General features: G+C 44.1%; 1 protein-coding gene across 2 annotated transcripts in view; it reads right to left on the bottom strand.

Moving 5' to 3' along the window:
* Positions 1–1424: 1424 nt before the first annotated feature.
* Positions 1425–14401, bottom strand: part of CHCHD3 (coiled-coil-helix-coiled-coil-helix domain containing 3) — a 267194-nt gene continuing 254217 nt past the window's right edge. For both annotated transcript variants that reach the window (XM_029923187.1, XM_029923195.1), the window contains 2 exons: positions 13188–13323; positions 1425–2149 (listed from right to left, as the gene is read on the bottom strand). In XM_029923187.1, the coding sequence (XP_029779047.1) occupies positions 2126–2149; positions 13188–13323 (160 nt within the window). In that variant the 3' untranslated portion in view covers positions 1425–2125. The remainder of the gene's footprint in view (positions 2150–13187; positions 13324–14401) is intronic.

Genomic DNA, 14401 nt, shown 5'->3' with positions numbered 1-14401 from the left:
GGTAGCCTGGGATGTGCCAAGTTCTTGGCTCTCAATTGCAAAACAAAACAGTATAGGAGGGAATTTGTGAGTTAGCTGATTTGCAAACATGACAGCAGGTCACCGCATAAACACGTATTTTTGTGCACCTATTGTTTTTCCGAGGCAGTTACCTGGATCCCAGTACCTGGATCCCCGACAGTGGCCAAATGTGCTGCTTGAGTCCCACGCCTCCTTCATTCACTCTTAGGTGAATTCAGTTTACTTTGCATCATTAAAAAAGCAAAAACCAAAACCAAAACCAAAAACACACAAAAAAATAAAAACCACCCCCAAACCTTCATTAAATAGTAATCACAGAGCCTCTCAGGGATGATGGTAGGGGAGTCACCAACGTCACTCAGAATCAACATCAGGTGCACAGTTGTATCCATAAGGGTACACGAAGATGCCATTCAAGTGGAGCCAACTCGGGAATTAGGATGAATTAAGAAGCCACGCTTACACATATGGGAATTGGTTGATATTTCCCAACACGAGTTCATCCTGACTCTAAGTAAAAGGTAATCTAAGCACATGTGGATATTCCTGCCACGGCCCCCAACTCCAAATACCAGTTTACTGAATAATTACACAAACCAACAACAACATATACTGGGCCCAAATGAACGTATGTGGAAAGCGCTCGGACTCTTCAACCAGAAGCCTTCGAGGCAGGGTCTCCAATTTCCTGCCTGTCCCAGTTGAAGAATCAGAGGATCCGTCCAGTTAGGTGACCTGTTAGTCCCAAGGTGGTAAGAAGCGGAACGACCATCTGAATACAGATACTCCTTATTCCAGAGCCTGCATTCTCCTTCATTTTGCTAAATTCTCTCTGTATCAGAATAAAAACGGAATAAAACTTCCGCATGACAAAAGATAGTTAGATGACCTCACGGAGCACCATGGTTTGTTCTCCATGCTATCCCAGAAGGACTGTTCCATTGGAATTTATCAGTGTGAAAACTAACTTCCAACTTACCCAAATCCAGGGCTGAAGCACCAATCCTCTGGTAGAAAAAAGGAGCTATAATCAAAAAAGTGTCAATGAAATTGGAAAGAGGAAAAACAGCAAGGTTTTTGTTTTTGTTTTTAACATTTTCATAGTATTGCAGGGTCAGACACTAGTAACAAAGCTTATCTAATCTAGTTCTTGCCCCAGGCGGGGTGACTTCAGTTATCCCCAAAACAGGAAGGTTCCTGCAATTTGTAAAGATCTTACTGAATCCTAGCTAGCTGAGAGGCAAGTTAGAAGAGTCTCTTGACTGTCTAGGCTCTGCAAAGCGCTTTGGAGCTTTCTAGAGGAACGATACAGCACAAATGCAAATTAATAACAATATAAATCAACTCAACTCCCTTACGCACAAGCATCTAACCCAACGAAAGGAACACGCGAGGCCCCAGGCTACGATGCCGGTCTTCGTCAGAAAATATATTTATTATTGATGGTAAGTGAAGTAAAGATGTCATGTCATGATCGAGAAGAGGTTGTATAAGCCAAGGCTGCCTTTATGTGGATAAAAAATGCCTTATTTCACTTGTAATCATAAACATTATTCCAGTAAAAGAGGTACATTTTTCTCTCCTTTTTGTCTTACTTACATGATCACTATAATAAGTTACAATAAAGTAGCTCTTATGTAGTCAGGGGAGAAAAAAACAAGAGAAAAACAACGTCCCACAGCCTAGACAATCCCGCCCAGCACCGCTGGGCAGGGGGGCGGTTTGGTGCCCCCACCGCCTCCCCGCTCCAATCACCTCCGCCCCCCGCCCCCAATCCCAAACCCCAGCTTAGCTGGAGTGGACGTGCACCAAACCATGGAGCCTGGTAAGAATAGAAGTTGAATAGGTAGAGAAGAGGGGTTCCTTTCTCCTTTAATGGCCACGATGGGGTGACCAGCACTGCAATGTCCTTGCTGGCGGATACCTGCTCCAGGCCCCGGCTTTTCACACCGCAGCTGCTCAGACTGGATGTGCGTTGGCTGAGTGTGCTCTTGGTGCTTCTCCTGACTCGTCTTCTCTTTAGGTGGTTACTTTCTCACTAGGAAAAAAAAAATGTTCCGCCTCTGGAATTAATGTTGAGTTTTGCTTGTTCTAAAAGTTGACTTTATCCTCCCTTCTCGAGCGTGCTCTGTAAGAGAAACACAAAACATGGGTTTCAGCAGAAGGAGGGACCGAAAAATAGCATAACTATTTAGTACTATTTGTATTACTTTTCAAAGATCTACTCAAAAACACAAAAAACAAGGCGTATGCTTCTTGGTCTCAAAATGATATTACCTTACAAGAACACCACTGCTGAGTCATGTATAATCTCCCAATGACACACCCCCACCACCATACCAAGCTGAACCTAAGAGCAAGCATGGCGTGGAACATGGGGTGCAGGGGGAGGGTGCCGGACACGTGCGTTCTCACTACTAGGCACATCTGGAAACGTGTGGGACTATTTCTGGTGGCCACAGGGACTGGGGTGGAGTGGAGGTTAAAACCCAAAGGTTCTGAGAAGGTAAGAATCTCTCCCAGAAACCTCTGCTCACTCAAGGCAGAATGCAGAAGTTCATGAGTTTGTAATACTGGATGGAGTTAAGAAGATAAGTATCTATTCCCAAATTGCAAAAATGGCCCCGTTATTCTATTTATTTATTTTTGTAAATGGGGGTAGGGGGTGGTAAACGGGAAGAATTCTCAACTATCAGATTAAAACGCTCTAACTAGCCACAACAGAGGATATACTTTCTCCATTCTTAGGAATCTTTAAAAGACAAAAGTGACGCTTTCCTCTTTAGGTTTGAAATTACTTAGGGACCAGAGGCTAGGCTGCCTCCACCTTAGCTGTTCACACCGTCTTCTCTGGATTCCCCACCCTTCCAGCCATTTACTCACCCAGCTCTTAACTGAGCTCCTACTAGGTAATCACTAGACTGAGTGCGGTGTTACAGGGAAACCAATAGACATGCCCATGGAAACAGTAAGGTGTGATATAATGTCATAATTGGCTATTTTAAAAAACATACTTGCTAAATACATGCTAAAAGTTAATCTTCTTGAATAAGTAATACATACACACAGTATAAAATTCAAGATTTAAGTATTTATTCAAGATAAAAGAATATAGAAGGAAAAGGAATTTTTGCCTCCCTCCTGTTTCCCGGTTTCTTGGGTATCCTTCCAGAGAAGGTAACAGTTTAAAAGAGGAGTGAGTGATTCTGCCTCATTCAGAAGAAGAGAACTCTCTAGAGCTGGAGTGGTCACAGGAGGCTTCAGTCTTTCAGAAGCTAGACAGAAGGCGCAGGAGTGGGTTGGGGAGGGGTAAGAGCTGGAAGCAGTGCCAATGATTCGGAGGTAGAAGCAAGCCCTGTATGGGGGTGGGGAGGGGGTGCGCAGAGGAGAGAGACCGGCAGAGCCAGAGGAAAAGCTTGGCCAAGATACCTCCCGTTGGCCTCTGGGAAAAACTGGGAATCCAACATGTCTTTAAATAGGAAAATGCTATTCAGGAAGGTGCCCCTGATGTCCATGGCCTAATGGATCCAAGAGATAAGAGTCTGGAGTGAAGAAGACCAGGGCGGAGGCAGATGAGGAATCAAGCAAGGGTGGGGATGAGAAATGGCTAGAACCATAAAAAGATAAGGGAAGGAAAAGAGAGGTGGTGACACAGAAGGTATGGTAATCCTTAGTGACAGGGACAATGGTGGTGTCACCAACAGAAAGAGAAAACAGGAGGAGGAGCCAGTTTGGGAATGAGGAAAGTGACTTAAATGTGTGGTTTGTAAAAAATCCCTGATGGAGAGGCACCTGGGTGGCTCAGTTGGTTATGCATCTGACTTCAGGTCATGAGCTCACGGTTTGTGGGTTTGAGACCCCCATCGGGCTCGGTGCTGTCAGTCAGTATGGTGCCTGCTTCGGATCCTCCTTCTCCCTCTCTCCCTCTGCCCCTCCCCTGCTCTCTTTGCCTCTCAAAAATAAATAAATAGTAGGAAAAAAAAATCCCAGATGGAAATGTCTAAAAGGAAGTTGTGAACTCAAAAAGAAAAGTCAATAGTCTGTAGAAATAAAGATTTAAGGCCAAAGACGAAGAATAATAACGACTGCAATAAAAGAGCAAAACAGAAAGAGTGGAAGAACAAATAAGGGAGTATGTTGGGTCACAAAAGCACAGGAGGGAGAGATTATCCTAAGGGTTATCCTAACTCATCTACGGTTATAGGTTTCTAAGAAAAATATATCCACAGAGCACAAAAGAACAGATATAAAAGCAGGCAAACTAGTTTAGAGAGAACACATAGAAATGGTCACAGAGATGATACATTCAAGAAGGAAGAAAATCAGAAAAGCCAGATGCATCTAGAAAAAACAGGAAAGACAAAGCAGATAAAGCAGAAAGCTCCTCAGCAGAGCTGTCTTGTAAACAAGCACCCAACTTGAGTTTGCTCTCAAACCCAGCATTTGCATAAGCTCTGTATCTGTTGGAAAAATAAAAAACTGAGCTCCCACGATGTAAGAGTCAGACCAGTGGGTGTCCCAGTATCACCCATCTCTTTGATCCTCACGCACGCACGGCTTGACCTGTGTGAGAAAACAACCACGCGTCCAACCACCTGGGCGGGAATCCTGGACTCTGCCGTACAGGTGACCTCATCACAGCATCATACATTACTACACAACAGAAGTCAGTATAAAGCAGATTTATACCGAGCCCATCAAAAGGCGTTTAGTTACTAAAGAAAATCATCACTTTATAGTGATGTCATTCTGCATTCTGGGAGTTATACACTCACTACTTTCTTCATCATACCAATGGGAACTTTAGTTATCTTTCTGGTCAAGATTACATGGCTATGCCTCATTCTGTAGTTTAGATCTTATGGTTACGAGAACGATATGGCTATGTGTTACTCTTTTCAAATGTTGCAAAATAATCAGAAGTGACCACAATATAATTAATTAAAGCAACAATTAAAGCGTTTTTCCAGAGTCTAAGAAATCTTACTATTCTTCTCATGATCCCAACCAAATACATAGGGGTAATTTTTCAGCCAGATTATATAATGCTAAGAATGTTGGACTCTCTTAAATTAAAGAGAGACCAGCAAGGCCATGGCTGGTTTGAGGATCAGTGGGCCAGTCTAACAAAAAGACTAACAGAAACACTTTGGAGCAAATAAAGAACACAGAGAAATCACCACATTCACAGAAGAGCTTACTACATGTATTAAAAAATCTAATTTTCAAAGATAGCAAAGCAGTTCAGCTAATTCACGGTGGGGGGGGGGGTGCTCCTTGAAGACATAAGAACCAGGGAAGGTCTAGGGCTGGTCTACACACAGGCTGTGAACTGCACTTAGTTGCCACCAAAGGGTGGCAGAGGTTGGTACAAAACCTCCTCACTTTGGTCAGAGACATCAATAAATGCAATGTCAAGTTGAATTTAAAAAAAAACTAGATTGGCAAAACACTGTTATTACTGTATTATAACTATGCAATAAAACCTGCTCAAAACCCAGGCCCGAGGACCTTTGGCTGGAGGGATCCCAAGGCCTGGGAAGGTCGGTGTCATTTAGTGTCACCTTACAGATTCTCCCACAATCTCTGCATCAGTTCTGTAAGTAGCTGCTGTTGGGCTGAATTTCAACACTGCATAAATTTAACACTGCATAAATTAACATAGGAAACTCCCTGAAGAATCAGGGAAAAGATCTGCAAGTTATAAAAAATTGCTTCCTTCATTTAAGGAACTGCTAACACTTCATCTTAATGTGGAGAAAGAAATTCCTTGCATTTGCTCATCATTCACATATACGGGCCTGCAGAAACCCCTTTTATAAACAGCTGGGTGAATTACCAAAAGTAGGGACCGGCTCAGGCATCAATGCTGCTCTTTCCCCAAGTCTTTTTCTGTCCCCAGCCACCGAGGAAGGAATAACTGGCGGCTGGCACTGTCAGACAAGAGCAGTGCCCCTGGAGACCAGAGATTGCTTGCCGTTTCCATTTATTAATAAGATCTTAACTGTTTTCCTCAAATATTTTTGATACACAGTAATCTCATCAAGTACCATCTGAATCATAGCTTCCTTGGAGGGGTTGACTTTCATAGCTGTGTGCCAGCCACTGGATGTCTCAATATATGTAAGAAGAATTATGGCAACGGTGGCTTCCTAAACAATCCTCATGAAGAGAATAGAAATAGTTGTGTGCATGTGTTTTAAAGATACCATTCAGAGTGCTTGTCTCTTGAGCTCACCCAGCATCTCGCCAAGGCTTCAAAAGCCCCCAGAAAGCTGGATCTGGAAGCAGGAGGGCTTGCAGGGGAGAACTAAAATGGTAATGTGTTTGGGTATCCCTGAGTTTTCACCAAGGAGGCACATGAAAAGTGGGAAGTAAAAGACAAGAGAGCGGTGAAGACACAGTGAGGAGACGCTGAGATAGAGGCAAAAGTAATCAAGAAATTCAATTTATGAGGAGCACAAAGAGAGCTTTGCCTGTGCACCAAGCACACTCCTGACCACCTGAAAATCTGATTAGCTAACTTACTGCGTTCTCACTCTCTGTCTGTCCTGACCAGCAAGGGCTGCTCTTTATCCTCCTGTGCTTTGTGCCTGGATCTGGTTTCATTGCTCCCATGACAAATGCTCTGTGTGATATGCAAATTAAGTTACAGGTAATTAACTGTTTACACAACTCGCTGCAATAACAGACAAAACATTAACATACTGCAGCTCTAGACTTGAAGGATAGGCACTAGAAAAGAAATGCCTATTAAGAAAAAGGATTCTATTACCATGGTAATATTTCTTCTATTAAACCCAGATTTAAAAAAAAGAAAACATAGTAAAGTGACTATTACTCTTGGAAAGTGGTTCTGAAAAGGGCTCCTCCAATAAAATAGACTAGGTTAACACATCTAAAGTTTGGAATTGTTTGCTTTGATGTGACTCCCAATCCAAAGGACGGGATATCTATTGTGGAACACCCATGTGTCATCCTGAGTATGAGCAGCCCAGCTGCGTGATTAATAAATGTCATTAGGTGACGATGATAAAGAAGCCTTCAAACCCAATAAAGACATGCTCCCACAGGTCTTCCCAGGGAATGGACCTTCTTGATTTATCTTCGTGCTCCCCGAGAGTGGGCGTCTGTGGACACGAGAAGAACTGCATCAGGAGAGGGGCCCTGCTGTGGGTCAGGAGAGAGGAGCAAGGTGACTGAGGCAGCAGAGCTGAGAGAGGACATCCCCGCGAGGTGGTCAGGGGACCCTGTTTCTCTGGTTCAGGGCCTCTCCTCCCTCCCGCCAGTGCCTCACCCAGGGCTATCTACAGTGTCAAAGGAGACAACATTGGGGGACACAATAACTGCATTTTAAGAGGCTCCTGCCCTCTGGCCAAGACCTTTTCCAATTTGTTCCTGAAGGGTTGCCCAGGGTTGGTAGGATTAGACCTCAGCCAGATGGCTCGGACCCGACAGGCAGTGACAGGAGGTGGCAGCTCGTCAACTCCCCAAAGAGGGAAAACAAAGAATTCTTATTATTAGCAGGACCTCTGATGGTCGGAGGCTTCTAATGCCGCTTAGGCCGATGGCTCTAGAGCTGTCTGTCAAGCTGTTGTGCACAGAGTTACTCGGGAAATTTGTTCAAACCTCAGATGCCCAGGTACAACCTCAGGCCTTCTGAACCATAATCTCCAGGGATGGGGCCAGGCGTATGCATTTCAAATACACACCCCAACTGATTCTGATGTTCCCCGTGTTTGAGACCTGATGTTATAGAAAACAGCACGCTGGGTTTGGCATCAGGAACGGGCCATACTGGTCTGCACTCTGCGCCATACACAGAGGACTGCTGACCTCTGAGTGCACATTTTTGCAAAGATGGGATCAGGTCACATGATCACTAAGGTCTGTCTAGCTCTACCAAGTCATTTGGATGTAATTTACAGTTTATCCAAAAACAATGATAGAATTCAGCTTGCTCTAGCACTGGGTTTTTCTTTCAAGAACTCTGATTTCTAAAGCAGTAGTGACTACTGTGTTTTCAAGCCTTCTTCACACTCCAATAACAGGGAAGTATTTGAGTCCTGGTCTAAAATAAACCCTCTTCGGGGGAGATAAAACACAATGTCCTTAAGAAGGCTAACACTTCCGGGGCACCTGGGTGGCTCAGTCAGTTAAGCATCAGGTCATGATCTCACAGTTTGAGAGTTTGAGCCCTACATTGGACTCTGTGCGGTCAGTGTGGAGAGCACACTGAGATTCTCTCTCTCTGCCTATCCCGTTTGCTCTCTCTCTCAAAATAAACTTAAAAAAAAAATGTAAATCAGAAAAAAAGAAAGAAAAATTATTAAAAGAAGGCTGATACTTCCTGCCATGAAAAATTCCTCCATATACACTGATCTTAAAGTTTTCTAATTTGGAGGCTAACCATGGATTGGAGGTATCATTTGCATTTTAGAAATGAAGAACTGGGTGCATCAGCATTGGCGTTAAGTCACGTCATATTAAGACCCGGCCTCATTTATCAGGGTCTGGACCTCATGCTGCCTCTCCAGCCGGGCGACTCTCTTTGACCGCCCCAACGATGCCCACAGGAAGCACAGGCCTACGGTGGGAACCGCCTCACTTACCAGATGTCCTCACTTCGATCCTTCCTTCAGTTAAACTGCTTACTTGGCCACTGACCCGCTGCCCACTTGTTGATTTGAACTTTTGCTATGGTTTACCTCCTGACTGGCCTCCATCATCTGACTCCAGGCTCCCCACTGACCTCTGTCCCTTGGCATCTCCTGGTTCCGGCCCTGGCTTTTAGTCCCCGTCTTTCTTTGGTTCTTCTGGCTTGGCTTCCTGGCTCTGTCTCCACACTCCCTTACCACCCACGACCCATGGTAGATGGGTGAAAGCCACTGCACAGGGGAGCCTCGGGCCGGCTAGAGGGGAAGAGCCCGCATTTTCTAGTGGAGTTTATTATCAGGCAGGCTACATTCTGCCAGGCAGTGCAGAGATAGTCGTTTTTCAGTACACTGCCTTAGAGAAACTGTTTTTACCCCCTCCTGGTTCATTCCGCCACCCTGGCCGCCCTGGCGCTCTCAGGAGTATGGGCTTCCGGAAAGGGTATATGGCTATGGGAGGCCAGGCACCTCACAGACCAAACAGAAGGGCAGCTGCTCCTCGGGAGTGAAAGTTTCAGGCCGGCAGAGAAATCTAAGAGGCAGAGGCACAAGTGCTGGAGGTTCCCAAAGCAGGGGATGAAACAACAGGTCTCTTGACTGAAATGGGTTCCTAAACATGTGTTCCCGGGCATGTGGCCTCTTGCTGTCACGCATGGAAGTGGAACTAGGGACACAGTATCACAGCTAGAAGGCCCTCACAGGCCACTTGGTTCAAACCATAACTTACCAAAGAAGAAACGGAAACCCAGGTCACCACAACTAGATTAGCCAGTTAGCTACTAGATTAGCTAGTATTTCCCATAAATCTTGCCTTCCAGTGAATACAGAATGTTCACCCAGAGGCCAGCCAGCTTCCTTACCATTCTGTCAGCAGCAGGGCTGGGAAAGCACTTGGAATGCTCAGAACTGCCCCCTACAAATGCGACCCCTCAGGCGGCCAGATGTTACAAGAAAAGAGCAACTGGTGGGGGATCCCAGGGCACAGCAAGGCAGACCTGAGAGGGGTCCTTTCTCTACCCGCCCCCCGCCTTTTGATAAAGAGAACTTGCGTACATTTTGGCCCGCTAGTGGCAGATATCGCTGGCTCCCGCTATCTCCCCCATCTTCTGTACTCTCCTGAAAGGTAGGTGAACCAAGACTGAATAAGAAACAGGTTGTAATGGTAAGAATAGGTCATTCAATCTTGGAGAGTTGATAGAAAGCTCCGGAAGTTAAGCAGGTATGAAAAAAAAAGATACAGTAGTCTATCAATCGATGTCTTCCTACATTTTTAAAAGCTGTACCTCATATGGCTGGCTGGTAGCTTTTAAGTCTTAGAAATAATAATTATAGCAATTTATTATCTCTTTACCCTTATGAAGAACATGTAACTTAATATACTGGAAGTAAGAGTCCAAATGTCTCATAACCCATGAGGAATTGTTTAAGAACGGCTAAAGAAAGACTGATGTGAGTAAGTGGATGAAGGAAGGAAAAGCAAAGCCAAGGAATATCCGGAAATTTTCCAATCAGTAATATCTATTAGTCTATAGAACAATGTCTCAAGAGAACCAGTGAAAGCCCAATCTTATGAGTCATTTAAAAATGGAGTGGATCTGGCTGTTGGAATTATTCCAAGGGGGAAACTCCTGTACTACGCCGGAAATGGACAACACAACTAATGGGGTGTTGTCATGCTGACCATTTGCCATATTAGCATGCCTAGCTTGTTCCTTGGATTTTAAGTTTTTTTAAATTTATTTTTGAGAGGGAGAGAGAGACAGCGTGAGCAGGGGAGGATCAGAGAGAGAGGGAGACACAGAATCTGAAGCAGGCTCCAGGCTCTGAGCTGTGAGCACAGAGCCCGACGTGGAGCTCAAACCCACGAACCGCGAGACCATGACCTGAGCTGAAGTTGGACGCTTAACCAACTGAGCCACCCAGGGGCCCCTGTTCTTTGGATTTAATAAGGGAACATAAGAAGGGGAGCTGACCAGTCAGGATCCGCTACAACTGACACTTAGACCACTATACAGGTGAAACCCCTTCTAACAATGGGCAGAGTTGGGGTCACAAGGTTAGACTAATTTCACACTGAGAAAAAGGGATCTGTGCTATTAGAGGAAAAGTGCTCATGAAATCCTGACGAACGCCCTGGGGCCATGTGGGCATGGTCTACAGACAGGGCAGTGCTGAGCTGTACCTCTGCTCCCTCCTGGCCTTTATAATCCCACCCTATGTCACCTTAGGTCTCCATTACTACTTAATTTGTTTTTCCTGTTTTTTCTCTTCACTTTATGATTACTGTTCACCTTTTCTCTCATTGCCTCATTTCTGCATTAGTGGATAATAGATGTCTCTTCTCACACCCAACTCAAACTCAAAAACCAAACACCATTTTTAAATTTTTTGTTTTTATGGCAAGGTATATCTTGGTGTAGTTGTTATATTTGTGGTCACAACTTCCTTGGGCTTCGATTCTTTTAACTGTAAAACAGTGAAAATAAAACTGTCTCTATTTACATCTCCAGTTGTCATAAAAACAAGAGAATGGATGTGAAATCACCTTGAAAGTCAAAGTACTACAGAAATACAAGGTATCTTTGCTTCATGTTTCTTCTCTGTCACAGTGGTGCTCATCTTAGGATAAAAATATATTGTGGACAGTATATTTTTATTTTTTATTATGATTACCTGGCATACAATCCCTAATATTTGAATATAAGAGCTGTGAAAACAACATGTACCTAAAAACACACCTGCTGAAAAGGATATTAAATTATATTGCAGACTGGGGGAGGTGGGGTCTCTTTTGGAATCACTAGTAATAATCGGGTGCTTTGAGGTGATCTGTTTAGTGGTTTCAACATGCAATAATACAACTGAGGAAAAGAAAAAATAAGATTTACTGAATACTTTATATAAATGTAATCCTCCCAACACTGGGTATAATGTCACCCCAGTTCACAGATAAGAAAAATCAAAGCCCAATGGTCACAGGGCTAGTAAAAGACAAAGCTTGGATACAAACACAGATCTGCTCCATTTGAACTCTCTACTGTACTGGGTGGCATATTTGATGTTTTCACAGCTAGGAGCAGACAATTCAACAAGCCCAGACGGGCACGACGGAGCGGGGACTCCAGACGCCCTTCCAGTGGCCGCTTCAGTAACATTACAAATCACACCACGCAAACAGGCATGCTGGCTGGATGCCGGGGTGGGGACATACACTTTGTCACAGCCATTCTTTGTGCCAACTGTCACCCCCACCTCGATATGGCATTAATATCAAGTTAGAAGAATCCTTGAGTCAAGCTGGCAGGTCCCAGGTGCTTCCCTTATTATTAGCAGTGAAGGTTGGGGCTTGTTAAGAGCATATCAGAAAGCTGTTTTTGACAAATGAAATGCACTAACTTAACATTAGCGACATTGCCTCTACGGAAGACCTTTAAAGAAAAGAATTGCTGGCAACGCTCCTAGGAGCCACACGGGTGGTGCTTCAAGCAAGAAACAGGAAAAGCCTCAAGCCACTAGGCTTTAAAGAAAACAGAGGCTTTTAATAAATCTTGACTGTATTTTCTTCCACTAGTGTTGATGGTATTTTCCAGCTACCCAGATAATACCGATCCTCCCATAAATCTCAGATATTTACAGTGTTAGAAATTTACACTGGTGGCATTATTACAACTACAGCAAATCAGACTGCAGAAAGGCATGCTGTGCGACTCCAACACTAGATTTAGACGGGTCAGAAGGTCAACTCTAGGGAGTGTGTCAGCAGAAAGAATCAAGGTTTCCAACAACTTCTGTCTGTCAGAAAAACCTACATCCAACTGTTATACCAGTTAAATGATGGGCAATTATGTGACCTGCCGGAATTGATAATTGGCTTCAGTGTTTATCATTAGCTCTGAAAAGCCCATGAATTAGAGAAAACACATGTCCTGTGAACATCATATTATTCTGGAATGAGGGGTCAAGAGAAGAGTGTGACTGCAGGGCCTTAAAAGAGATGGAAAGTGCTGCCTAAATCCTGTCCATGGCCTCCGTTTCCCTGCCCAATCCAGTGGGCTTGAAAGGGGGCTTTCTGATTTTAGGGTTTCTTTGTCGGTCCTTCGTGTTTCTCTGCATGACTACTTGCTGCTTCTAGAACCAAAGCGGCTGGCCCCTTAACTTGAGTCTTTCCTCTTTGTTGTCTTTGAGTATTGGCCCAGAAACATGGGGCAATGACCTTGTGGACACAATTAACACACAGTGGAGGGCAAAAGTTCAAACAACTGGAAAAAGAATTATGTTCTTTCCTGCAAATAAATGAGTTAAATACAAGGAGACTATGGACCCTTCCCAAAACCACCTGGATGGAAGCTGATTGGTACCTAATGGACTGATTAGAGCAAATCTTGACGGTGGGGACTAATTTGGTTTATGAAGCTTTTCCACACACATTAGCCCGGTCAGACTTTACCACTGTCCCATGATGCTGGGCTGGCTTCCTTCTGGTGCCCCAGTTAGCCTGGCCTGCACACCCACCTGTTTGGCCTGGTTGACACAACGCATGTACTGGTTGGCCAGATCAGAGCAGCTGAGGGTCTGCTGGGTGTTCTGGCGGTAACACTGAAGAATTTTGGCTTGCAGATCAGCACAGACAGGATGAAACTCATACCGCCTGAAAACCAAAATAGGAACCCGTGAGACAAATGCTCTTCAATCAGAATAAAGATCAAGGCTAAAGAATGTACAAATCATTCAATAAGATATAAATGTTGCAAATGTAGAAGGAAAGTTTGAGAAATAATTTTCTTCAACCCTTAAAAAAAGGTATCAAAATTGTTTCCATGATAAAAATACATATAAGGTCAATATTTCTATGAAATGAGCTCCAGTAATGGATACCACCACAAGCCTCTCTGGACCCTGGAACATTCTCACTCAAACGCATACCTCAACCAGGTGAATGGATCCAATACGCTTCAGCCCAGTCAGTGAATCAGAAACCCGAGGGCCCTAACTTCTCTCTTCCATGCCTGTCTCCAGTCTCAAAGTTCGAGATCCTGCGGTCTGGTCCTCTTTCTCTGTATTCACTGTCACCACATTAATTTACAATCACTTATATCCTGGATTCAAACTAGTCTGTCTCTTAGCTTTCGCCCCTCTACTACTGCCTTCCAGAAGGTTCTTTCTAATATATAAATCTAAAACCAAACCTCTCCCTACTGCTTTCTGAATAAAATGCAAGGTCAACAGGCAAGTCCTTCTGGATCAGGTTTCTGCCTGCTCTTTAGCCTTCATTCCTCAGATTGCTACAGCCTGATCAAACTATTTTCGGGGTTTGATCCATACACACCCCTTTATTTCATTTTTTTGTTTTTAAGTAACTTTATTTTTTTAATAGTTTATTTTCAAATTGGTTTCCAAAATATACCCAGTGCTTCTCCCCACAAGTGCCCCCCACCATGACCATCACCCCCTTCCCTCCTTCCCCCTCCCCCTTCAGTCCACGGTTCGTTTTCAGTATTCAATAGTCTTTTATGATTTGTGTCCCTCACTCTTCCCAGCTCTCTTTCCCACTTCCTCTCCCTATGGTCCTCTGTTAGGTTTCTCCTGTTATATCTATGAGTGCAAATATATGGTATTTGTCCTTCTCTGCCTGACTTATTTTGCTTAGCATGACACCCTCAAGGTCCATCCACTTTCCTACAAATGGCCAGATTTCATTCTTTCTCATTGCCATGTAGTACTCCATT

Source organism: Suricata suricatta, chromosome 2, assembly GCF_006229205.1.
Source record: "Suricata suricatta isolate VVHF042 chromosome 2, meerkat_22Aug2017_6uvM2_HiC, whole genome shotgun sequence".
NCBI lineage: Eukaryota > Metazoa > Chordata > Mammalia > Carnivora > Herpestidae > Suricata > Suricata suricatta.
Note: the sequence above shows the minus strand (reverse complement) of the source record. Positions and strands in the feature narration are given on the sequence as shown.